Genomic DNA, 25,046 nt, shown 5'->3' on the forward strand with positions numbered 1-25,046 from the left:
TTTTATCATTTCAAATATAATTTTATTCCAGAAAATATTTTTCCAAGCTTTCTTTAAATTCATTTTTGCAAACAATAGCACTGATCAAAAATGTCATCGGAAATGTTTGGTGGCTTACTTTTTCTAGAAATCCTTGCTAGGATTCTGTATAATTCATAAGCCTTTCTAGGCCAGGACATACAGCAGCACAAAGTGTACCTTCTGTTACTATTCCTAGAAGAGCCACTCAGATCAATTAGTGTTGCAAGACAGCTTAAGCTATATGACCCAACAGTTCAGAGCTGGTGAAATATTACTGTCTCTCTTTCTACATATCAATGATTCTGCATTGTAGTCCTTAACCTAAGACCTCAATTGAACCCAACATTGAAATGGTATAGGGCCATGATGGTGAACCTATGGCACACCTGCCACAGGTGGCACGGGGAGCCATATTGGAGGGCACGTGAGGTGTTACCCTGTCAGCCCCAGGATTGTCGGCCTTGGGAAAGGTCATTTAGCCCTCCAGACTCTTCAGGAAAGCTTCCCTGAAGCCCCAGAGGCAAAATAATAATAATAATAATAATCACCCAATGGACAAATTGGAAGTTGGGAAAAACGCACTTCCGGTTTGCTGTTGTGCTGTTTTTTGCAGTCCGGAGGATTCAGGGAAGCTTCCTGAAGCCCCGAAGTGCAAAAAACAGCACAATGGGCAAACCGGAAGTGCGTTTTTCTGAACTTCTGGTTTGTCTGTTGGGTGATTTTTTTTCCACCTCCGTCTCTGGAGCTTCAGAAAAGCCTGTGCCCATGCGTGGGGGGCAGTGCGGGGATGGTGGTGGTGGTGTGCATGGGTGGGGAGGAGGGAAGGGCATGTGAACATATGCTAGCACGCCCACGCACTCCCTTTTGGCACGCGAACCAAAAAAGGTCCACCATCACTGGCATAGGAGGGCTGGACTAGAAGACTTCCAAGGTCCCTTCCAGCTCTATTCTAATATTTTTCCATTGCTAAGCAAAACAGTCAATAAGTGATTCCCCCCCCCTCCAATTTTATGACCTGCCTTGCCACAGTTATTAAGTGAATCACTGCAATTGTTAAGTTAGTAACATTGATTGTTAAGGGTGTCTGGCTTCCCCATTGACTTTGTCAGAAGCCTGCAAAAGGGAATCACACTGTGACCACCACAAATGTGAGCCAGCTGCCAAGCATCTGAATTTTGATCACGTGACCGTGGGAATGTTGTTAATTTGGGGAAAAAATGGCCATAAGTCACTTTTTTCCAGTGCCATTGTAAATTCAAACAGTCACTAAATGAACTATTGCTAGTCGAGGACCACTTGTATTAGGCTATTAAGCCATTTACAGGATACTATGGTTTGTAGGTTCATGCTGACAGTGCTTGTGCTGGTTTTGGCCAAGTGTAGGTCACTATGAAGTCTGCTACCCAGCTGGGCATGTAAGACACTGGAAGGTAGAAGAATTTGGCATCCAAGCCCCCACTGTAGCGAGTACGAGGGTAGCGGGAGGTCAGGGCATGTTCCATGCAGTCTGTGACCAAGAAGAGGTTACTGTTGCTGCTTTTCATGAGGTTTTGTAAGGACTTCAAATCTGTGCGAAGAAAAAAAAAAGACAGAATAAATTCTACAATAACTTACTAGCCACTTGACCGTTTTGATAATTCAAGGAACCAACTGTTCCTTGAGAGCCAGACTCTAACCAAATATTCCTTGATCTGGTGCCATTTCCACTGTCCCCCCATGTAATTACCGTATTTTTCAGAGTATAAGACACACCTTTACCCCTTCTAAAAGAGGGTGGAAATGTTGGTGCGTCTTAAACCCTGAATGCAACCATTTTTTGCTGTCCCAAGGTCCCATCACCCACCTGCAGAGAGCTCTTGGGTGCTGAGGAATGGCAAAAATGACATTTTTTTTTGCAAAACAAGGGGCATTTTTTACCCTGGGGAAAGGGTCTGAAGAGCCTGCAGACAGCTCTTGAGAGAAAAACAGGTGAAAAAGCCTATTTTTGGCAAAAATGGGGTTGTTTTTGCCTTCTAATTACCCCATCTAGCATGACTGGAGGAGGAATTCTGGGAGTTGAAGTCCACAAGTCTTGAAGCTGTCAAGTTTGAAGTTTGTAAAAAGTATTCTGCTACACTGGTATTTTATTAAATAATATATTACTACACCATTTGGTTCAGAATACTTTTCCCCTTGTTTTCCACCTCTAACATGCAGGTGCGTCTTCCGGTGGGTCTTCTGAAAATTATGGTACTCAAGAAAAAAGTTCTGGCTGGACAGATGGGGACAACGGCTGAGTTGTAAAAGACTGCAATAAATCACTATCACACATGTTGTGACGGGAATGTGTACTTCAAAGAGTAGTGGGAGAGAATTTGGGCAACACATAGCTTTCCTGGAAACAGGCCAGATTAAGAGACTTGCATCTTATTCGGAAACTTCAGATCGTGCAGAATGCGGCCGCGAGAGCTATAGTGGGGCTTCCTAGATTCGCCCATGTTTCTACAACACTCTGTGGCCTGTACTGGCTGCCGATCAGTTTCCGGTCATAATTCAAAGTGTTGGTAATGACCTTTAAAGCCTTACATGGCAGTGGACCAGAATACCAGAATACCTCCGGAACCGCCTTCTACCGCACGAATCCCAGCAGCCGATTAGGTCCCACAGAGTTGGCCTTCTCCGGGTCCCGTCGACAAAACAATGTCGTTTGCCGGGCCCCAGGGGAAGAGCCTTGTCTGTGGCGGCCCTGGCCCTCTGGAATCAACTTCCCCCAGAGATTACAATGGCCCCCACCCTCCTTGTCTTTCGCAAATTACTCAAGACCCACCTATATTGCCAGGCATGGGGGAACTGAGACACCTCCCCCAGGCTTTTATATTTTATGTTTGGTATGCATGTGTTGTATGGTTTAAATTGTTGGGGTTTTATATATACTTTTTTAATATTAGATTTGTACAGTGATCCCCCGATCATTGCGAGGGTTCCGTTCCAGGACCCCTAGCAATGATCGGGTTTTAGCAAAGTAGCGCTGTGGAAGTAAAAACACCATCTGCGCATGCGCAGATGGTGTTTTTACTTCCGCAGCGCTAGCGAGGAGCCGAAGATTGGGGGCCGCGCGGCTGTTTTAAAACGTCGCCGCCGGCATGGGGGGCTTGCCAGCACCCCCCGGACCCCCAACCCGGGTTTGGGGGGCTGCTAGGAAGCTCCCCATGCCGGCGGCGACGTTTTAAAACAGCCGCGCGGCTTGCCAACTGAGTCCCGAAGACAAACGTCAAAGGCGAACTTCCGCGTTTGTCTTCGGGACGCATTGGGAAGCCGCGCGGCTGTTTTAAAACGTCGCCGCCGGCATGGGGGGGCTTGCCAGCACCCCCCGGACCCCCAACCCGGCGAACGAACGGCAGGTGGCCGGGCGAAGGGCGGGCTCACTGCTTGCCCGGCCACTCGGGTTCGTTTGGCTTCGGGACATGCCGGCGGCGACGTTTTAAAACAGCCGCGCGGTTTACCAACTGAGTCCCGAAGTCAAAGGCGAACTTCGGGACTCAGTTGGTAAACCGCGCGGCTGTTTTAAAACGTCGCCGCCGGCATGTCCCGAAGCCAAACGAACCCGGGTGGCAAAATCTTTACTCCTCCAAGCTGCCCCTCCCTTTTCTTTCTTCAAAAGACACCGTTTCAGTGCCTTTGCAAGCATGCAAAATCCTTACTCCTCCAAGCTGCCCCTCCCTTTTCTTTCTTCAAAAAAGGGGGAAAAAAGAAACCCCTTCATCCCAGCAGCAGCTGCTTGGGTTTGTAAAATAGTTCGGAAGAAGAGGCAAAAAAATCTTAAACACCGGGTTCGTATCTTGAAATGTTCGTTAGAAGAGGCGTTCGTAAGATGAGGTACCACTGTATATGTTTTGCCACCAAAAAAGGCACCATGTCTTATTTTCAGGGGTGTGTGTGTCTTCCACTAATTCGCCTTGCATCAACAGCCCCGGACAGCAACAGCCCACATCTGCAATTGTTTGTCACCACTTGTGCAAGTCGTCCTCAGCCTCTGTTTTGCTGTCAGAGGCCTTCAGGAAAAGTCTCTGCAACTGAGAAATGGGCTCCAGATTGACGTGTGTGGTACCCCCCTGGCTTCTTTTCACCACCAGAGGGCTTCTGAAAAGGCCTCTGCAGCCAAGGCCCAGATTAATGCACTCGGTGCCCCCGGCCTCTGTTTCACTACCAGAGGCCTTTCCTGAAGGGCGACTGATGGTGAAATGAGGGCCAGGGATGACGTGTGCATCAATCTTGATCCCTTGACAACGAAACAGAGGTTGGAGGCAACGCACACAAATGGCTGCAAAAGAAGTGCGATGGAAAGGAAAGGCAGGTGTCGGGGTGTGTGAGGCCTGGTAAGTAGGGCAGCTCCAAACCCCGCATCCCCACCCTAGCTTAATTTTTACCTGTGTGCCTCGCCTCACTCCATGCACTCTGGAGTGGGTGGGATCTTAACTTATGGGAGGGGGCAGGGCTTATATTGGGTATGTGTAAAAATCAAGCTAGGACTTACTTTCGGCGGTCATATTTTTGGGGAAAGGTGGTAGTCGATGGTAACTGTGGCCCCCAACCTTTGGTAGCCTGCACACTTGGGCAAATGGAGCTTCTGCATGTGCGCAATTGCCCTTCACTCCTGCAGCCGGATTCTGAATGGGCCACAGGTGGGCCACCTGGGGAGAGGGGTTTTTCTGCTCACGCAAGTGGAGTTGTATGAATGCACACACTTGCTTGCTGCTCACATGGCTCACTTCCGAATGGGCTGCAGGCCAGGTGTTGGGGACCCAAGTTAGAAGTTTATACAATGGTACTTCTACTTAAGAATGCCTCTACTTAAGAAATTTTCTAGATAAGAACCGGGTGTTCAAGATTTTTTTGCCTCTTCTTAAGAACCATTTTCTACTTAAGAACTCGAGCCCGGAAAAATTTCCCAGGAAATCTGAGAGAGTCATGAAGGCCTGGCCAGTTTCCTGCCATTCCCCCTTTAATCCTGGCCATTTCAGGCTTTTCTGGGCTGCCAGAGGAGCCTTTTGGTGGCGCTTAAGGAGGCTTTAGCAGCCCAGAGCGAACGGAGCGTTTTCCTTTCTTTGGGCGCTTGGAGAGGGAATAAACCACTTCGCTTGATGATTCCCTCGCACTGCCTCCCATACACCCAGTGTGAGGGTGCCTCCCGGACCATCTGGGCGTGGAAAGGCAAAAGGGGGCACTTTGCCCCAGCCAGACCAAGTTGGCTTCAGCCAAACCAAGGAGTCACCACAGTGAAGGAAAGTGCCAGATACAAAGCGAGCGAGCGAAAGGAGAGGGGAGCCCTTTAGCATGGGAAGAAAGAGGCAGCAGGTAGCAGCAGCCTCCGCCTTTTGGTCAAATAACTGCCTGGGTTTTTCTCTGGCGCAGTGTATGGGAGGCTGCCTTGTGCCAGAGGTATGGGAGGCGCGTGCTTCTTCTCGCTGCCTCAGAGTCCCTCTTTTTTTTTAAAGCCTTAAAGTTTTGAATTTTTTTGATTCCCCTCACCTTACCTTCTTCCTTTGGCAGCGACTGTCCTCCTCCACTTCTTCCTCCTCCTCCTCCCACCCAAATTCCAAGCTTTTATTTCTTTCCTAATGGGTTTGCATGCATTATTTGCTTTTACATTGAATCCTATAGGAAAAATTGCTTCTACTTAATAACTTTTCTACTTAAGAACCTGGTCACAGAATGAATTAAGTTCTTAAGTAGAGGTATCACTGAAATTTTAAATTGGCAAGATTCTGTCCATTAGGTGTAAGTGAATAAATGAGGGAATTCAGATTTTGCCCGGTCATCTCTGGGCTTGGATCTGTCATAATTATCAGTGTGGAGTCAAGTTCCACATTACTATCTTGTTTTCTCATTTAAGACAGATAATGAGCTTTTAAACTAGTTTTATGGAACAGATATTTTTCAAGTCTTCCATGGTTTTGTGGGTTTTGCATTTTTGGTACGTCCACCCACAACGAAATATAGATGCAATCTACAGCCCAGTTGCCCAAATTTCAACTCACAGTTATCAAAGTATAACTGTCCATAGACTTCTCTAGTTTCAGAATGTGCTTTGTTCCATGAAATTTGGAAGCTGTCCAATGTAGTTTGAAGAATGTTTGTACTGAAAGCACCAGGCTCAACAATGCTGACCTTCATTCCAAATGAAGAAATTTCACGCCTAAATAGAATGAAAAGGAAGAATAAGGAAATGCAGAACGAAAAATATATAAATCTCCAAAAATTTCTTTTAAATGCTAAATTCCAAATGTAGACTTTTTGCGTATGAGGAAATAGCCAAAGACTCATTACCGAACATAGAATAAATCTGCAGCACAATTGTATTTTTTGCTCAACTTCCTTTTTTTTCCCAATAAGGTGGAAGGGAAAAGAACTATCAAACAAATTGGTAAAATTGGGGGAAATTGATTATTTTACAACAAACATTTCTATGTTTTTTTTCTTTTTCTCTTTAGTTAAAATATTATGTCATGTTGGTATTAATTTTGTGTCTATATGTATGTTTAAACATACATTTGTTTGACAGAGTAAGATATCTATTTACTTAATTATTTCAGGCTACGTTCCAAGGCTATAAAGGATTTTCTGTGTATGGCAGACATATATAAGGATGAAAAAAAAATAAAGAGTCCAAAGTAACTTTTCCCAGAATGAACAGCAAATGCATATCCTTTCAAAAATACATATGGAACAATTAAGGAATGGCATCCAGATTTATAGCAACACCTCTTTGCAGTTTCTCCTTTCATTCACTGATGCTTCTTGGAATGATCATGTGACAAAATACAGTCAGCATTTTTCATATTGAAAACATGATTATTATTATTATTTATTAGATTTGTATGCCGCCCCTCTCCGAAGACTCCATGCTCCATGAATTAAGCTACCGTATCTTTTGGGGTATAAGATGCACCTTAGTTTTTGGGGAGGAAAATAGGGAAAAGAATCGGTTTACCAGGTATTTATCTGGCTAGGGTCCTTAGTCTGGTCAGCTTCAGCACATTATTTTATCCCCTGGTTAGGGCTTTAAAAAAACTTTATTCAGAGAGAGTAACAATGAAAGAGCTTGCAAGCCAGTAAGAGCTGGGAACAGCATTAGCACCTGGAAAGAAACATTCGGAGCAAGTATAGCAATGTAAAAAACCCTGCAAAGACTTAGGGCTTGGAAAACAAGTGGGTAAGAGCTGGGAACATTATTAGCACCTGGTTAGGGCTTGAAAGAAACATTCGGAGAAAGTAAAGCAATGAAAAAAAAACCTGCAAAGATAGGGTTTGGAAAACATTCTTCGCAGAGAGAAGCAATGAAAGAGCCTGCAAGATAAGAGCTGGGAAGATCATTAGGGCTGGAAAAAAGAAAGAAAGAAAAGGGCTACATTCAAAGTATAAATGCACCCTAATTATCAGCCTCTTTTAGGGAGGAAAAAAGGGCATTTTATACTCCATAAAATACGGTATTTCTGTTTACAATAATTTTCTAAATTATTTTAGCATGTTAAATTATAGCTTATTCAGTAAACCACAGCATGGTTTAGGGCAGAAGTGTAAAAGGTAAGGCCCTATGAAACTCTTAACTGTGATCCTAGGAAGTTTCCCAAATCAAGTGCTAAATTATAATTTTGATATAACTGGCAAAAATTCTAAAGGCATGCTCAAATAGTCTTTATTTTTCATATTTCATTTTAATTAGCTTTACAATAAATAAAGTTAAAAACACACCTAATTTTTCTACTAGTCCCATTTACTACTATTTGGACAGCATACTATTCCAGTGTTGAGCGCTCAGCTATGCTTAGACAAATTGTTCATTCCTATTTCCCCTATTCCTCCATTTATTTGTAAATTGTTCTTATTTACTATTGTAAACTGCTTAGAGAGGGCTGTGAAGTGGTATGTTAAGTCTAAGTGCCATTGCTATAACTACTTAGGTATTGCCCACCTACCAAAAGATTGTTCTTCCAGTACTACTTTTATCTCAAGCAAAGTTAAGTATATGTTTAGCTCTTTGGGACGCAACCATATTTTGCAGAAATCATTATAGCTCAGACTATCATAATCTGTACATCTACCATGTTTTTGGAGTATAAGGAGCACCTATTCCCCCTCCTAAAAGAGGCTGAAAATTTGGGTCCATCTTATACTCTGAATGTAGCTTTTTTTGAAGCCTTTTCCCCCTCAACCCTAACGAGGTGCTAACGATCTTCCTGCCTTGCAGGAATTTATTTTGCTACTCCAAAGAAGTTTTGTTCCAGCCTAAGTCTAAGTAGGCTTTGTTTTCATTGCTACTCCCTCCGAAGATTTTTTTTCAGCCCTAACCAAGGGATAAAATAATGTGCTGAAGCTGACCAGAATAAGGACGCTATCCAGATGAATACCTGGTAGGTATATTTTTTTCCTTATTTTTCTCCCCCCAAACTAAGGTGCGTCTTATACTGCAAAATACGGTACTTCTTTCAAATGGAGCTGAAGAGAGGTCCATCCATTTCAATTAGTCAAAAAAGGAAGTGAAAGCTTACCTCAAAATGTCTGAGAAGGCTTCCACACCATACTTGGATATGCAATACCCTCCTCCAAAGCATGCTAATCTTCCCATCACGCTGCTTACATTGACCACTCTCCCTCTGGCTCTCCTCACTAGGGGCAACATCTGCAACGTCACGTCAATCAGCCCAAGCAAGTTGACATCTAGCAGTTTGGCGAATTCCTCCTTCGTCAGCCATTCATTGATACCTATGGGTATAGCTTTACCTGCATTGTTTACCAAGCCCCAGAGCCCTGAATAAGGAGAAAGAACACACAGTCATGATGTCCCTGTCATTCTAGATCCCAACTTATGTTCAGTACTGGAGCATTACTTCTGCTTTAAGGGTTACGTGAAATATATTCATTCTCACAACCAAAATGGCCCATTTTCCCAAAACATAAAGGGATTAGGAAAAAAATAACAGTCTAGGCCAGGGCTGTCAAACTCCCAGCCCACAGGCTGGAGGTGTCACATGCTGGCCACACCCATGCCCAATTTAGCGAAGGGGGGAAAGTCCATATGCGTCACGTGATGCTGCCTTGACACCTCTGATCTAGGCATCCTCCATTGTCTTTTGCTTATTGGAAGCTTTTTACAAATGGCAATCATGTGATACTGAGGCACTACAAACTGTCATAAAGATGAATAAATTGACGTTGAAATTTAAAAATAATCAAGATTCTGATTATTATGAGATTTGGGGGAGGTTTTATAATTGGATAGAGAGTTAAGAGATATGTATGTATCTTAATTAGCTAATATTGAAAAATTGAAATAAGAGAATGAATTTAAATATTGTTAACCAGATGGCAAAGATAAGAAATGGTGGTAGCACTAAACAATGATTTAGCACAATTCTTAGTTAATGTATTTGGTTTAAATATGTTGTGGTTGGCTCTGGGCCAGCTCCTGCAGTGGGGAAGTTTGATGTTGATTTAAGGGAATCCTCGGTTTATCGGAGACCTGTTTTATTGCAGCAGAATCCGACAGTGAAGTTGGTTCAGAACTAGGGTCAGACAGTGGGGGAGAGGAAACAGGGAGATGGGTGCAGCCAGCCCACCAGTCAGTGCTTCAATTAGTGAGTCATCAGAATCGGAGGAGGACCCACTTGTGGATGCCCGTGTGCGCAGGCTTGTGACTCGAAGGGAACAGCTGAGCAGGCATCTCAGAAGATAAGTGAGTACACCTGTTCAAGGGGTAATTATGTTAACGAGTTGGTGATAAAAACAGACACTGGGAAGCGTGGGCTGTGGGCGTTTATCCGTTTGAGAAAGAGATTTCTGAAAGCACATTGCTACAGCTCGTATTATTCAAGGATTACTACTGAACTCTGGACACTTCATAGTTAAAGAACTCTTGAAGTCTTTTTGGAAAAAGTGGCTGTGGAGATTTGCAGTCGTCTCATCCGTTCTTTTGTTTTGGCATGCTGCCGCATTCAAGGACTTTTTCGGGTGAGAGAAAATTGACTCCCCTCAGAGCTTGTGTTTTCAAGATTGCTTGATAAACTTGCTTTAATTTCTTTGTGACTGTGTGTGTGTGTTTGAAATTCATTCCAAACTCACCGGGGGCAAATTGCCAAGGGCCCGGCATAACAAAATATATAGAACTTTATATTATGGAGTAAATGATGTACTAAGAAAGGTTTTCATTTAGAATCTCTATTACTTATATGTTAGGATATCTGATTAAGATTTAGATAGAAGAGATTTTGTTAATGTTCATATTGATGCAATGTAAGTTTTTACAGTAAGGTGGAGTAAAAAAAAAATAGTTAGGGGTTTAATAATTGATAATGTTGTATGAATTTTACAGATTTTTTTTTATCTAGAAGAGTAACGAGAGATAAGAGCCTTCATTGAAGGATTAACATGGAAAAGAAAAGTTTTATATATGTTTTAGTGTTTGTAATTATATATTGCTTTATTTTATGGTGGAAAAAAATAAAAATTTGATACCTGGGAGAAAAAAAAGACTCCCATTGCCAGTCACCCAAATTTTGATCATGTGATTATATAGTTGCGACAATGGTCATTATGTGCAAAGACCAATAGTTTCTTTTTCAGTGCTGTTGTAATTTTGAACAATTGCTAAATAAATGGTTGTGGGTTGAGAACTACCTGTATCCAAGTCCCTCAATCTACATACATATAATAAGTATGGGCGGAGCATTAATATAAATAGAAGGCGTTGGTTACCTTTGTCTCCTACGCATGTTTTCACCCATTCGGTGGCTGCTGCAACACTTTCAGTGCTGGTGACATCCAGCAAAGTGGTTTTCAACCGGTCTGATGTGAGTTTCTCCAATTGCTGTGCTCCCTTCTCCGTGAGGCAAGCGGCCAACACCCGCAGACCCCGAGTGTCCAACTGCCTGGCAAGCTGGTTCCCAAAGCCAGAATCACAGCCGGTAATGAAGACATATTTATCTGTCAGTCTCTCCACTGTCTGTCTCTCTCTGTACCATTGGCGAAGGAAGTAAAGTCCCACCAGGACGGCTAGGTAGAGCCACATTGCTGAATCCTACCAGGAGGAAGCACACATGGTGAATGAATAGGGAGAGATGCATCTCGCAAGCTTGGGAGGGTTCAGAATTTCCCTTTGGGTATCATTGGCTAGTTGCTCTTGGTGGTGGGAAGATAAAAGGCCTTTTCCCATTGCTGAACTAAACTTTTAGCGCCAGTATGACATTGAATAATTAATAAATGAATAGTTGTAAATGGAGGACTCCTGTACCCAATCCCCTTGATCTGCATACACAAGTACTGTACAGCCATTAACTCCTTAAGTCAATACAAAATTTTACCAACACAAAATTTACCTGCTTTGCTATTTTCCATCTCCTGGCTCAATTCCTAGCATCACCCTTCAAGGAAATGTTGAGTGGATTTTATAAACCTTAAGACTCGAAATAGAATACCCTATGAGACTAGACTTTCAATCCTGGGCCTAGAAAGTTTAGAACTAAGACGCCTTAAACAAGATCTAAGTATTGCCCACAAGATCATATGCTGCAACGTCCTGCCTGTCGGCGACTACTTCAGCTTCAACCACAACAACACAAGAGCACACAACAGATTTAAACGTAATATTAACCGCTCCAAACTTGACTGTAAAAAATATGACTTCAGTAACCGAGTTGTCGAAGCGTGGAACTCATTACCGGACTCCATAGTGTCATCCCCAAACCCCCAACACTTTACCCTTAGATTATCTACGGTTGATCTATCCAGATTCCTAAGAGGTCAGTAAGGGGCGAGTACAAGTGCACTAGAGTGCCTTCTGTCCCCTGTCCTATTGCTCTCCTATATCTCCTATACCTTTCTTCTATTCCTATATCTCTTCTTCTATTCTTTCATTGATATGTTCTATTATTATATCTTCTTTTCTATTCTTTCATAGATATATTTTACTATGATTATCTCCTCTATAACCTTCATCATGTATTTTACTATGTGTATATAGATATATACCCACTAAAACCCTCATTGTGTATTGGACAAAATAAATAAATAAATAAATAAATTGTGTCAGGATAAAGGGAAAAATACAGCTTAACACAAGACAGCTCTGGGCAACTTAAACCTCATTCACCGCTTTGCAGACAGGGCTGGAGGCAAACTCCTTAAGACCCACCTTTGCCGTCAGGCATGGGGGAACTAAAACACCTCCCCCTTGCCCATGTTGTTCTGTTGATTGATTGACTGTGTGCCTGTTTTTTATATATACTGTTTTTTATGAGATTATTAATTTCAATTGGAACTGGATGGGTGGGCATTGGATTTGGTATTGTGTACTGTACTGTTTTTTATTATTGTTGTGAGCCGCCCCGAGTTTGCGGAGAGGGGCGGCATATAAATCCAATAAACCTAACCTAACCTAACCTAACAACATGGCAAAAGGGAACAAAAAAAGAATGTTTGTGTGCGAGTACATTTGCACTATGGCTTAATGTCAGGGTAACAGGCAGAAAATCAGGATTCCCTGCCCTGCCTTCTGTTCTCTGGAGCAAGGACTGGATTAAACAATGTTGGGGATTTGAATTTAGCAAGAAGTTTTAGGTTTACTAAACAAATATTGAGAAATAAACTAGCTGTGAATAAAATTCATAATACAATTGCCTTGGAAAGAGATTATGGGATTAGCCCAAGTATGACCAAATGCTGAGATATTCATTATATTTGAATTAAATGTAATATTTAATTCAAATATAATTTATTAAGAAATATGCAAGGATGTTAGCAGACATGGTAAAATTGTCTGCTTTGATTAAAGAAACAACACTTTTTAACGTTTCCATTCAAAACTGCCTTTGGGTTTTTTGATTGAAACTGAAAATAAGAATTAAACGTTGGGTTTTGGTGGTTAGGTATGTTGATTATGACAGAAGTAGTGTTTGTTGTAGTTCATTCTAGATCAAAGGGACATTAATTTATAGTATCTATCTGTATAGTAATCAGAAGTTTCTTTATTCTTATATTTTTGTTATTGTCGCTTGCACTCCTTTCTTCACTCTTTTGTATTGAATTTGAAATTTTGAATGAAAAAGGAGAAATATACAAGGATTGAAACATCTCATTTCCATCCAAACTTCATCTGGATGAGAGAGAAGCACAAGAGAAAGAAGACGTTTGGAGCAGACTTTGATCATTTGATTTGTTGGGAAGACAACTAATCGCCTGGTGCACCAGTTGCGGCCCTATCTGGATCGGGACTCACTACTCACAGTCACTCATGCCCTCATCACCTCGAGGCTCGACTACTGTAATGCTCTCTACATGGGGCTACCTTCGAAAAGTGTTCGGAAACTTCAGATCGTGCAGAATGCAGCTGCGAGAGCAATCATGGGCTTTCCCAAATATGCCCATGTAACACCAACACTCCGCAGTCTGCATTGGTTGCCGATCAGTTTCCGGTCACAATTCAAAGTGTTGGTTATGACCTATAAGGCCCTTCATGGCACCGGACCAGATTATCTCCGGGACCGCCTTCTGCTGCACGAATCCCAGCGACCAGTTAGGTCCCAGAGTGGGCTTTCTCCAGGTCCTGTCAACTAAACAATATCGTTTGGCGGGGCCCAGGGGAAGAGCCTTCTCTGTGGCGGCCCCGGCCCTCTGGAACCAACTCCCCCCAGAGATTAGAATTGCCCCCACCCTCCTTGCCTTTCGTAAGCTCCTTAAAACCCACCTCTGCCGTCAGGCATGGGGGAACTGAGATTCTTTCCCCCTAGGCCTCTACAATTTATGCATGGTATGTTTGTGTGTATGTTTGGTTTTACAGTAAGGGTTTTTTAAGTTGTTTTATTATTGGATTGTTACATGCTGTTTTTTTATCACTGTTGTTAGCCGCCCCGAGTCTACGGAGAGGGGCAGCATACAAATCCAATAAATAAATAAAATAAAATAAATAAATAAATAAATTATGAACACTAAAAATTTATCCCACATTTCTCTACTTACTGGACAGTGTTTGAAGGATCAGAGGCCGTTTTCCAAACAAACTTCATTAGAGAGGGTGCTCATTCACCTTAGAAATTCAACTACCTTGCTGGGAATGTCCATGGGTTTAATTTAAAATTTCTCTCCTTTGATGTAAATGCTCTTTTCCACTTCCCTCTTCACAATCACCACCATATTATTTTTTGTTGATTTATATGCTGCCTATACAGGGATGTGGTGGCTCAGTGGGTAAGACACTGAGCTTGTCGATCGAAAGGTCAGCGGTTCAGTGGCTCAAATCCCTACTGCTGCATAATGAGGTGAGCTCCCATTACTTGTCCCAGCTTCTACCAACCTAGCAATTCGAAAGCACATTTAAAAAAAATCAAGTAGAAAAATAGGGACCGACCAACCTGAAACCAAATTGTTGAAGATGTGGTCATAAAACCGGAACCTATTTCCACATGTGGTAGACATGCCTCCAAATTAAAAAAAATCTGGCATAAAACACAAATTTGGATAGAAGAAATGATACAGCAAAAGCTGGAATTGCAACCGGAAATATTTTTACTTGGCATTTTGGAAAAACCAATGAAGAACATATTACCCTTTAATTCAACACATAACAACAGCAATAAGGATAAATATTGCACAATACTGGAAACAGGAAACAATACCATCCGAAAGAAGCTTGATTAAAGATTCTTGATTGTGGAGAAGCAAATAAGATGACAATGGGGCTTAAAGACCAAGAAGATTCAAAGTACTGTATTATGAAATATGCAAAGAATTTTATGAATGGATTGAAAAAATGGAGAAAAGAGGAAGCTGTATTAAAAATAATAATAATTTATTAGATTTGTATGTTGCCCCTCTCCGTAGACTTGTGAATAAGTTTTAAAGGGTTTTAAAATATTAGATTTATTTAAGAATTTTGTGATTTATTTATTTATTCGATTTTTATGCCGCCCTCCTCCTTATTCAGGGCGGCTTACAACATGTTAGCAATAACACTTTTTAACAGAGCCAGCATATTGCCCCCACAATCCAGGTCCTCATTTTACCCACCTCGGAAAGATGGAAGGCTGAGTCAACCTTGAGCCGGTGGTGAGATTTGAACCACTGACCTACAGATCTGTAATTGATAATTATAGATTAATTAATAATTGACTATATTTGTGAACAGGTAGGAAAAGAGGATGGAAGAACATAAGTTGTTTGAAAACTGGTTAAACTTATGTCCGAATAGTATCTGCTGGTAGTATTCACCGTATGATAAACTGATAAGTTTAAACTAAGCTGTCAACGAGACAGCAGGGGAGGGGTGGGTTATGTACAGTCTGTTTTTCTTGTGTCTATGGTTATCTCTTTCACTTGCTTTGATGATGAATGTAAAGATGTAACGATTGAGAAAATGTCCTTTTAAATGTATATATTCGAAATAAAAATTTATTAATAAAGAAAAGAAAAATAGGGACCTTTGCTGGGAAAGTAACAGAGTTCTGTGCGCCTTTGCTGTTTAGTCATGCTGGCCACATAACTAAGGAGATGTCTTCGGACAGCGCTGGCTCTTCGGCTTTGAAACAGAGATGAGCACCGCCCCCTAGAGTTGGGAATGTCTAGCGCATACGTGCGAGGGGAACCTTTACCTTTTTATGTTGCCTATCCCTGAAGGCTCTAGGTGACTTAATAGTCAAGATTAGCATAAAATAAAAAGCAATCCCCTTCAAAAATAAACTCATGAACAATATACAGTGTTCCCTCGATTTTTGCGGGTTCGAACTTCGCGGAACGTCTATACCACCGTTTTTCAAAAGTATTAATTAAAAAATACTTTGCGTTTCCCCTCCCATACCACGGTTTTTCCAACCCGATGACGTCATATGTCATTGCCAAACTTTCGTCTGCCTTTAAAAAACATTTTTTTAAATAAACTTTAATAAACATGGTGTGTAATAATCTAAATGGTTGTTAAGGGGATGGGAAATTGTAATTTAGGAATTTAAAGTGTTAAGGGAAAGCTTGTGATACTGTTCATAGCCAAAAATAGTGTATTTACTTCTGCATCTCTACTTCGCGGAAATTCGACTTTCGCGGGTGGTCTCGGAACGCATCCCCCGCGAAAATTGAGGGAACACTGTAATATAATATATATATAATATATAATATACAATATAAACGAAATTGGTATCAGAATAATATACAAATGTGCCTGCTGAATTCCAAACCACTCACAACATATCTTCTTCCTGCACTAGATGGCACACCCAGGTCCTAATGCCTCTCCTAAAATCCAGGAGGGACGGGACACACTGGATCTCTTTTGAGGGATCCTCTCTGAGCTTGCTTGTTTTCTTGCCAACGTTTCAAGACCCTAAGTAGGTAACATCATCAGTGCTAGGGAGAAGTGTGTTGCTGCCAGTTTATATTCTGGTGACTTGCTTGTCTGTGTGGGTGGGGGCCGTCTTAGAGATTCTTTGGTTGGGTTATTTTATTGATGGCTTTTTGGTGGATTTTTGACTGGAATATTGCTTACTTGACTGTTGGTCTGAAGTTAACCTTGGAGATAATCTATACCAATGGTTCTCAACCTAGGGGTCAGGACCCCTTTGGGGGTCGAACAACCATTTAACAGGGGTCGCCTAAGACCCTGGAAAAATTTCCCAGGTGTTAGGAACTGAAGCTTCTATTCTGGCGCCTTGGAACATATTTTTACAATCTGACCAATCAGGCGTTTACAATGGGGGTCTCCCTCTGACCTTCCTGCCAATCAGCTTAAAGCTCTGTTGGGAGAATTGGTGCTAGACTTATGGTTGGGGGTCACCACAACAAGTGAAACTGTATTAAGGGGTCGTGGCATTAGAAAGGTTGAGAACCACTGATCTACACTGATTTGGTTGCCAATTACTGGTGGAGAGGTACTGCAGTCTTTTTCTCTTTGGAGCTGGTTGATTGTCTCTTTTGCATATTCTACAATATTATTGATACAGTGGTACCTCAAGATACGAACCCCTCGTCTTACGAACAACTCGTGATATGAACCTGGGGTTCAGAAAATTTTTGCCTCTTCTTATGAACTTTTTTCGAGTTATGAACCGGCGTTCGGAGACTGCTGGGAAGCCGTGCAGTTGTTTTAAAAGGTGACAGCTGGGCGGCGGGGCTTCCCAGCAGCCTCCCGAACGCCGGTTCGTAACTCGAAAAAAGTTCGTAAGAAGAGGCAAAAATTTTCTGAACCCCGGGTTCGGTTCGGGAGGTTGCTGGGAAGCCCCCCAGCCCGGCTGTCACCTTTTAAAACAGCCGCGCGGCTTCCCAGCAGTCTCCGAACGCCGAAGTTCGGGTTTGGCGTTCGGCTTCGGGAAGCTGCTGGGAAGCCGCCCGGCTGTTTTAAAAGGTGACAGCCGGGCTGGGGGGCTTCCCAGCAACCTCCCGAACCGAACCCGGGGTTCAGAAAATTTTTGCCTCTTCTTACGAACTTTTTTCGAGTTACGAACCGGCATTCGGGAGGCTGCTGGGAAGCCCCGCCGCCCAGCTGTCACCTTTTAAAACAGCCGCACGGCTTCCCAGCAGTCTCCGAATGCCGGTTCATAACTCGAAAAAAGTTCCTCCCGAACCCGAACCCGAAAGTTCGGCAAAAGTCCGGGGTTCGGGAGGTTGTTGGGAAGCCCCCCAGCCCGGCTGTGACCTTTTAAAACAGCCGGGCGGCTTCCCAGCAGCTTCCCGAAGCCGAACGCCAAACCCGAACTTTGGCGTTCGGTGTTCAGAGACTGCTGGGAAGCCCCGCCGCCCGGCTGTCACCTTTTAAAACAGCCTGGGGGCTTCTCGGCGGCCTCCCGAACGCCGAACCCGGAAGTTCGGGTTTGGCGTTCGGCGTTCGGGAGGTCGCTGAGAAGCCCCCAGGCTGTTTTAAAAGGTGACAGCCGGGCGGAAGCGTTTTTTTTTGTGGGGTTTTTTTTGGTTGCACGGATTAATTGACTTTACATTGTTTCCTATGGGAAACAATGTTTTGTCTTACTAACCTTTCGTCTTACGAACCTCCCCCTGGAACTAATTAGGTTCGTAAGACGAGGTATGACTGTATCTATATATCTGTTGATGGTTGATCTGTGAGTGTGTCAAATTTCTAAAAAATCCCTGGCATTTTGGTCTTGTCCTGCTCCAAAATTATCATATTTTCCCAATTGAAACTATAGTTACATCTGTCTATAACAGTGGTTCCCAACTTTTTTGGGGGGCTATGCCCCATCTCTAAAATCCTGATGTCCCCCATTACATATACAGTAATTCTTACTATTCAAAAAGTGAACTCCTACACACATAAAGGAAGCCTAACTTGGTTTAGACAAGGTTCCAAAGAACATGGCATCCATGAAAGAGTAAAAAAAAAGGACGAAAGACAGTATAAGTACTGAAGAATTTAAAGTACATAGTAATAGTAGTAAGAAGGGATATGAAAAAAGAGCAAATAAAGTTTCAAAATATAATGGAGAACTGAAATGCATAAATATAAAATAATTTTAATGAAAGCTTCTTCTGTAATAATTTGATCATGTTAGTTACCATATATATTAAAATAAAGGTACCTAACAAATTCAAAATACACTTTGAATTCACCTCAAAATCATATTTATAACGCAATCCTATGCATGTCTACTCAAAAGCAAGTACCATTGTCTTCAATGGGGCTTACTCCTGGAAAAATGTTGTAGGATTGGAGCTTTAATCTACTTAGGTTAGTGAGATCCCTGTGCTTGATGCCTATTGGAGAGAGATTTTATATTATGCTCCAATTTAGTCAGCTTCATTCTCAAGTCTCCTCCTTCAGTGATATCCAGTTGCTTTCTTTTCTTCAGTAGCAAATCATTTACAGCACTAAAGCCACATTCAGCTAAATATGAAAATGGGAATAGTATAAGGCAGCCAGCCTTATACTTCCCTGCTTCCCTAGATCTAACATATACAGTCATACCTCGTCTTACGAACCTAATTGGTTCCCGGGGGAGGTTCGTAAGACAAAAGGTTCCTAAGACGAAACATTGTTTCCCATAGGAAACAATGTAAACTCAATTAATCCGTGCAACAACAAAAAAACCCCCGCAAAAAAACGCTGCCACCCGGCTGTCACCTTTTAAAACAGCCCGGGGGCTTCTCAGTGGCCTCCCGAACGCCGAACACCAAACCCGAACGTCCGGGTTCGGCGTTAGGAGGCTGCTGGGAAGCCCCTCGGCTGTTTTAAAAGGTGATAGCCGGGCTGCGGGGCTTCCCAGCAGCCTCCCGAACCCCGAACCCGGAAGTTCGGCAAAAGTTTGGGGTTCGGGAGGCTGCTGGGAAGCCGCGCAGCCTGGCTGTCACCTTTTAAAACAGCCGGGGGGCTTCCCAGCAGCCTCCCGAAGCTGAATGCCAAACCCAAACTTCCGGGTTCGGCATTGGGAGGCTGCTGGGAAGCCCCCCGGCTGTTTTAAAAGGTGACAGCCAGGATGTGTGGCTTCCCAGCAGCCTCCCGGAAGTTCGGGTTTGGCGTTCATAAGACAAAAAAAGTTCGTAAGAAAAGGCAAAAATTTTCTGAACCCCGGGTTCGTATCTCGGGTTGTTCGTAAGACGAGGGGTTCGTATCTTGAGGCACCACTGTACTTCTTCTGCAACTGTTGCTCTAAGGTAGTGGTTCTCAACCTTTCTAATGCTGCAACCCTTTAATACAGGTCCTCATGTTGTGGTGACCACCAACCATAAGTCTAGCACCAATTCTCCCAACAGAGCTTTAAGGCAGGAAGGTCAGAGGAATAACCTCATTGTAAACGCCTGATTGGTTGGATTATAAAAATATGTTCCAAGCCAGAATAGAAGCTTTAGTTCCTAACACCATGGGAAATTTATTGCCCACAGTTACTACTTCTATGATGGGAGATCCTATACATTTTGATACAAAATATATGCATGTGCGCACGCACGTGCACTCTTCCTCACCTCTAAAATTCACATTTTTGGGTGTGTGACACATTCAAAGTATTAAAGGCAACGTTTCAACTAGCCCATCTAAAGCAATTTACAATGTTGCAGCAATACAGCCCCCCAAAATACCTATGTACATCGTACCATAAATTCATCACCTACTACAAGATCTGTTGCTCTGCATCTGAAGATAAACATTTTGCCAAAGCTTCTCAAATAATTATCTCTAAATAAGTTTTCGGAATATTGTGTACCTTCATTAAAATAACATTTGGCATGCGGTTTTTAAGAGACCCAAAACCGGACAATCCGTTCTTCTCTCTCCTGTCCTTCTATTAACTGTCCTCTCCCCAGTTTCACATTCACTATCCGCTTCCCTTTTACCTTTCTAGATCGAAGTTCAAAATATGTTACCACCTGATGTGTTCTCCTTCCATCCCAGAGCTAGTTAAGATAGGTTGGAGTGGTGGTTAGAAATCCCAGTAATACAGAGATACAGTGATGTTCATCCGTTGTGTTCGAAGAGGACCTTGACATCTAATGGGTTGGGCTGTGCACAATGTGTCTGCAGGTGGCTGGTAAGGCCTATACAGGCACGAAACGTTCTGCCACATGTTAGGCAGACATGTGTGAGCACCACTGTCACAGCATTTGCAGGCAGCTCTGCCTTTGCGGAGTACAGAGATCCAATAGATACAAACTCAATGTAACAGCTGGAAACTAGACTGCAGAAAATAAGACTTTGGCAATAGAGTGATCAACACTTGGAATGCACTGCCTGACTCTGTGGTTTCTTCCCCAAACCCCAAAAACTTTAACCTTAGGTTGTCTATAGTTGACCTCTTCCCGTTTCCAAGAGGTCTATTAGGGGCGTGCATAAGCGCACCACTCTACCTACCCTCCCTATCCTGCTATCCTAATTTATATTTACTTTATGTTTATACCTATCTTGTATATTTTTTGACAAACAAACAAACAAACAAACAAACAAACAAACAAACAAACAAACAAACACATACATGCATTCACACTTTGCCAACTTTCCTCCTCGCAAATAGAAACCCCCTCCCAGGCTATTCTCCATCTACGACGGGGTTGCATCTCCCCAAAGTGTAAAATAAATAAACGGCCTGCTTTCTGGCGAGCTGGGTTTGCTAGCTAGGGTCCGTGCGACCCACCTGCAGTTGATTTAAGCGCGTCCTTCGCGGCTTTAGGAGATCCTCGGAGGCAGCGATCGCTTTCCTCAGCTCCTCTTTTCCCACTTATACCATTCACCCCCCCCCCCCCCAAAGTATACAAGGCGGGCGGCGCCAGTGGAGCCGCCGCATTGGCCGCCAACAGCGCCTCCCTTGGCTTGAACTTCGCCTCGAGCCAATTGGAACCGAGTCTCCCTCAGAGGAAAGTGTCTCTTTTCGGAAGAAGGAAAAAAATATGCTGGGGACGAAACGGGGACAGGCATAAAGGCAAAAGCCTCCTCGTTCCGCGGACGTCCAGCGAGCGGACGCCTCCGTTCTTTCAACGGAGGAGGGAAAAAGCATGAGGCGAGCGGGAAAAACCTGGAGAGCTCAAACACAGCGACTGCGCAGAATCAGGGGGTCCCCTGGCGGAGCCCATAAACCGCCCTTACCTGGTATTACCTGTAGGCAGTTCACTCTGGCACAGGGAAAACGCCCCCAGCGACTTAACGGTGGATTTGTTGTGGGTGGGTGTGTATGTGTATATACACACACATGTCCAATTTTGTTTCCTGTCATTGATTACTACGAATATATTATACTGTAAAGTATATACACGCGTTCGCCCCCTTCAGTTACAGTATTTCTAAGGCGGGATGTAACTAAATAACAATAAATAACATGCACGCGCCCCGTATTGCTTTCCTCTGTGGTGAATTTTGCCAAAACGTTTTCCTCAAGCATTCCAAAGCGAGCGCAAGACGATTGGAAAGCCCGGACGTTGACTTACAAGTAAGGCAGTTTTTAAAAATGACTTTTAAAACCGTGACAACCCGCAAAGTAAAAACAACAAACAAACCGTAAAGATAAAAAATCTTTTATATTGCCAAAAGGAAAAAACAAAACCACTTTAAACAACAAAAAATACAATAAAGTAAATAAAGGTAAATTATTTTAGCAGTAATTAGTTACAATTCTATATATACTGTAGTTATTCAACACAGTATTCAAGTGCATAGATATTTCTAATGCATTTATATAACCGATTTTTTTTTAAAGAAAAGACCTATTTCAGTGTTTCCCAACCTTGGCAAGTTGAAGATATTTGGACTTCAACTCCCAGAATATTCTGGGAGTTGAAGTCCAAATATCTTCAAGTTGCCAAGATTGGGAAACACTGACCTATTTTATATAAACGAACCCCGTTTCATTATGCTTGTTCGTACAAAGTCTACATCTACAGAGATTTCATTCATAGGTGGCAATTGCGATCAGGCTGTTGTGGTTTCTCCCCCTTTTATTTAATCCCGCAAAGCTTTTCAGGAAATTCCTTTTTGTGCCACTGTGCACCCCGTTAAGATTCAGGGCGAACGGGTTAAAACCCAAAATGCAACAATATATATGTCAGGTTCCAAAAGCCATAGGGAGCAAAACTCCAACAGAAGCATTTGCACGCGAAGTTACTTCACTTTTGCAACTTCTGGCACTCACCAAACCTCTTTACAGGAAGGACAATCTTCTCAGCAGCGATCACTGGATACTCCCACCACCATGTAATGCTTGTACCTGTATTGATATAACCCTCCCTGCCAGTCACCGTCTTTGCTCCCTTCAAGCACAGATCTCACAGCTGCAGCCAGCCAGCTGGGCGTCTCCAGTCTTTGCAGGATCTTAGTGAGGTTGGCCACGAACCGGGCGGTTCCCCAACGAAGTTCCCTCCGACCGAATGGCAGCCCCAAGGCGGGGCGGACAGTATATGTTTGCAGGCGTTTCTGACAACAGAATGATTTGTTGATTTTGAAAAAATAAAAGACAATTTGCTGCATCAGGAGAGATGCCTATTCAGACATCTGGAGAACGATATTATATTAATCTCCCTCAACAAAAAAAATGCAATATGAGCAATCTCCATGAAGCAATGTGTTGAAAAAGCATGACTGACACTCAGATAAAATTGAGATCTAAGAAATAGGACTGTGCAATGTTTTGGCTTCTATCTCCCAAGGTGCTTTCTAAACAAATGGGAGTGTGAAGGAGCCAAGCATCTTTTGAAGACTGATCATCTATGTAAAATGGCATATTGAGTTTTTTATGCAGTATGAAAAAAATGCAATAAGGAATGTTAACTTTATGCTGATATTTTCTGATTTGCACAATAAAGAAATGAAGTACTAGAAGGATAAGAGGCATTCTTTTTATTTTGTTTCCCAAACTGGAATTCTAAGAAAAATCACCAGATATCAACTGAGGTTAAGGATATTATATTTTTTCACCCCAAATTACAATTACTTAGGATGTGAGGCCATGTTAGAGCTGCCTTTTAATTGCCTTTTATAGGCTTTTTAGTTTAAAGATTTAGCCAATCATTATAAGTTGAATAAGATATTAACATAGATGGTTTTTTTTTCTTAAAGTGGAGGCAGATGCCTCCTTATTTAGAGTATAGTTAAAATATGTTGCCTAATCTAGACATAAAACACGGGGCATTTTATTTTTCCTTTTCATCTTACATTATTATAAGGCATGTGTTTTCCTTTACATAGATTTTGCTACATGGTTTTTGTTTATGCTGATGGCATTTCTATTAATAGCATTACTATTTTCCTTTTACAGTCTTCCCTTATTGTAAACATATAATGAAAATATTCCAATAAAAGTGCTTGCAAATGGAAAATTATGACTATTAAAGGGTTTTTTTGTACTAACATTTGGAGGAGGAGGAATATATACCGATAGTTCTCTTGGTTTTCCGAAACGTCTTGGGAACATGTCTGTATGTTTTCTTTTGGGACTAACAGGTAGGCAGCTAAGAAAAAATAATCATGGAACTTTGTTTTTATATATGATAACTGCAGCAAGATTATTATACTCTCAAAAGTGGAAAGGTTTGATGCTATCCACAGTGGAGGCATGACTGGGGAAGATGATAGAACTGACAGATGACTAACTTCTTTGATTGGAGAAAAGCAATATCTATATTCATAGCTAACTGAAAATCCTTATAGACATTTTGCAAGAAACAAGAAAAATATCCTCATGATTTGTGGTTTTGATGATTAGAAAAAAACTGGATAATAGAACTTAGTTTTGTGTAAAATTAGAGTTAATTCTGTAAATGTACTTCTGTGTGTTGTAGAAGAAATTGGAAGGTTTTTTTCTAATTGTTGGTTCTCTGTACTTTTTTTCTCTTTCTTTTTTTGCTCTATATTAGTTTATTTTTTAAATGTTTTTTGAAACACTTTTAATAACACCTCCAACTTTTCACCCAGCAGGTTCAGCAGATTGCCGAATGTGAGGTTTATGTAGAGGAGGTGGGCCTTTGGTGTCCTCCAGGAGCTATTAGATTCTAGTTCTAATCAGATCTCCTGTAGGTTAGAATCAGATCTACAGATCTTACTGTCATTTCTAGATTTCATCTCCCATACAGAAAAAGTGAGCCCCACTAAGAAGTTTGTTATAGAATAGAATTAGGAATAACCTTCTTTGTTACAAATCCAAATGTTTGTTCTTAGGTAAGCCAAGTTATATTGTTTTATTTAAATGTCTCCAATCTGGCAAAATGTACTTCTCTTTTAACAAATCGATAGGAAATGTCACAAATAAGATTTGGGACTTGTAGACTTGCTTGCTAAACATTATGAGAAGGCCTCCACCATGAACACACACATACACACCCTCAGAATTTTTGATCAAGAGGAAAAGCTCTAGTTGTGATAATCTGGCAACAAAATGGAATTTGTATTCCTTGTAATTTATTTATGATAATATATATGTTCAACTTACTTGAATTTCACAAAAAGAATTCTACATTGGGATTTTTGTTTTCTGTTTTCACTGGGTGATGTGCTGTCTGCATTTGTTTGTTTGTTTGTTTGTTTATTTATTTATTATATAGTATGCTGCCCAGCTTGCCAAAAATTATACCAGTTTGTAACC

General features: G+C 42.1%; 1 protein-coding gene across 4 annotated transcripts; it reads right to left on the minus strand.

Moving 5' to 3' along the window:
• LOC139161486 (17-beta-hydroxysteroid dehydrogenase type 6-like) lies at window positions 1-22,835 on the minus strand. Of its 4 annotated transcripts, none has more exons than XM_070740675.1 (5): window positions 22,602-22,835; window positions 10,753-11,074; window positions 8,550-8,808; window positions 6,039-6,196; window positions 1-1,588 (listed from the first exon to the last, which is right to left on the minus strand). In XM_070740675.1, the coding sequence occupies exons 2-5, from the start codon at window positions 11,063-11,065 to the stop codon at window positions 1,365-1,367; spliced, it is 954 nt and encodes a 317-aa protein (XP_070596776.1). In that variant the 5' UTR covers window positions 11,066-11,074; window positions 22,602-22,835; the 3' UTR covers window positions 1-1,364. The 4 variants fall into 4 exon arrangements, with proteins under 4 accessions (XP_070596776.1, XP_070596775.1, XP_070596777.1 ...); XM_070740674.1 differs by lacking the exon at window positions 22,602-22,835 and adding an exon at window positions 21,114-21,190; XM_070740676.1 differs by lacking the exon at window positions 22,602-22,835 and adding an exon at window positions 15,058-15,119.
• Between the last annotated feature and the right edge of the window lie 2,211 nt (window positions 22,836-25,046).

Source organism: Erythrolamprus reginae, chromosome 2 (genome assembly GCF_031021105.1).
Source record: "Erythrolamprus reginae isolate rEryReg1 chromosome 2, rEryReg1.hap1, whole genome shotgun sequence".
Lineage (NCBI taxonomy): Eukaryota > Metazoa > Chordata > Lepidosauria > Squamata > Dipsadidae > Erythrolamprus > Erythrolamprus reginae.

Bases quoted from the DNA above. Each gene is read 5' to 3' on its own strand.
- LOC139161486 (XM_070740673.1), bottom strand. From the start codon at position 14,432: ATGACCACATCTTCAACAATTTGGTTTCAG. The intron at 11,075-14,402 runs GTTGGTCGGTCC...TCCTCCTGGTAG, and splicing joins CTTCAACAATTTGGTTTCAG to GATTCAGCAATGTGGCTCTA. The intron at 6,197-8,549 runs GTAAGCTTTCAC...CATTCTATTTAG, and splicing joins GCCTTCTCAGACATTTTGAG to GCGTGAAATTTCTTCATTTG.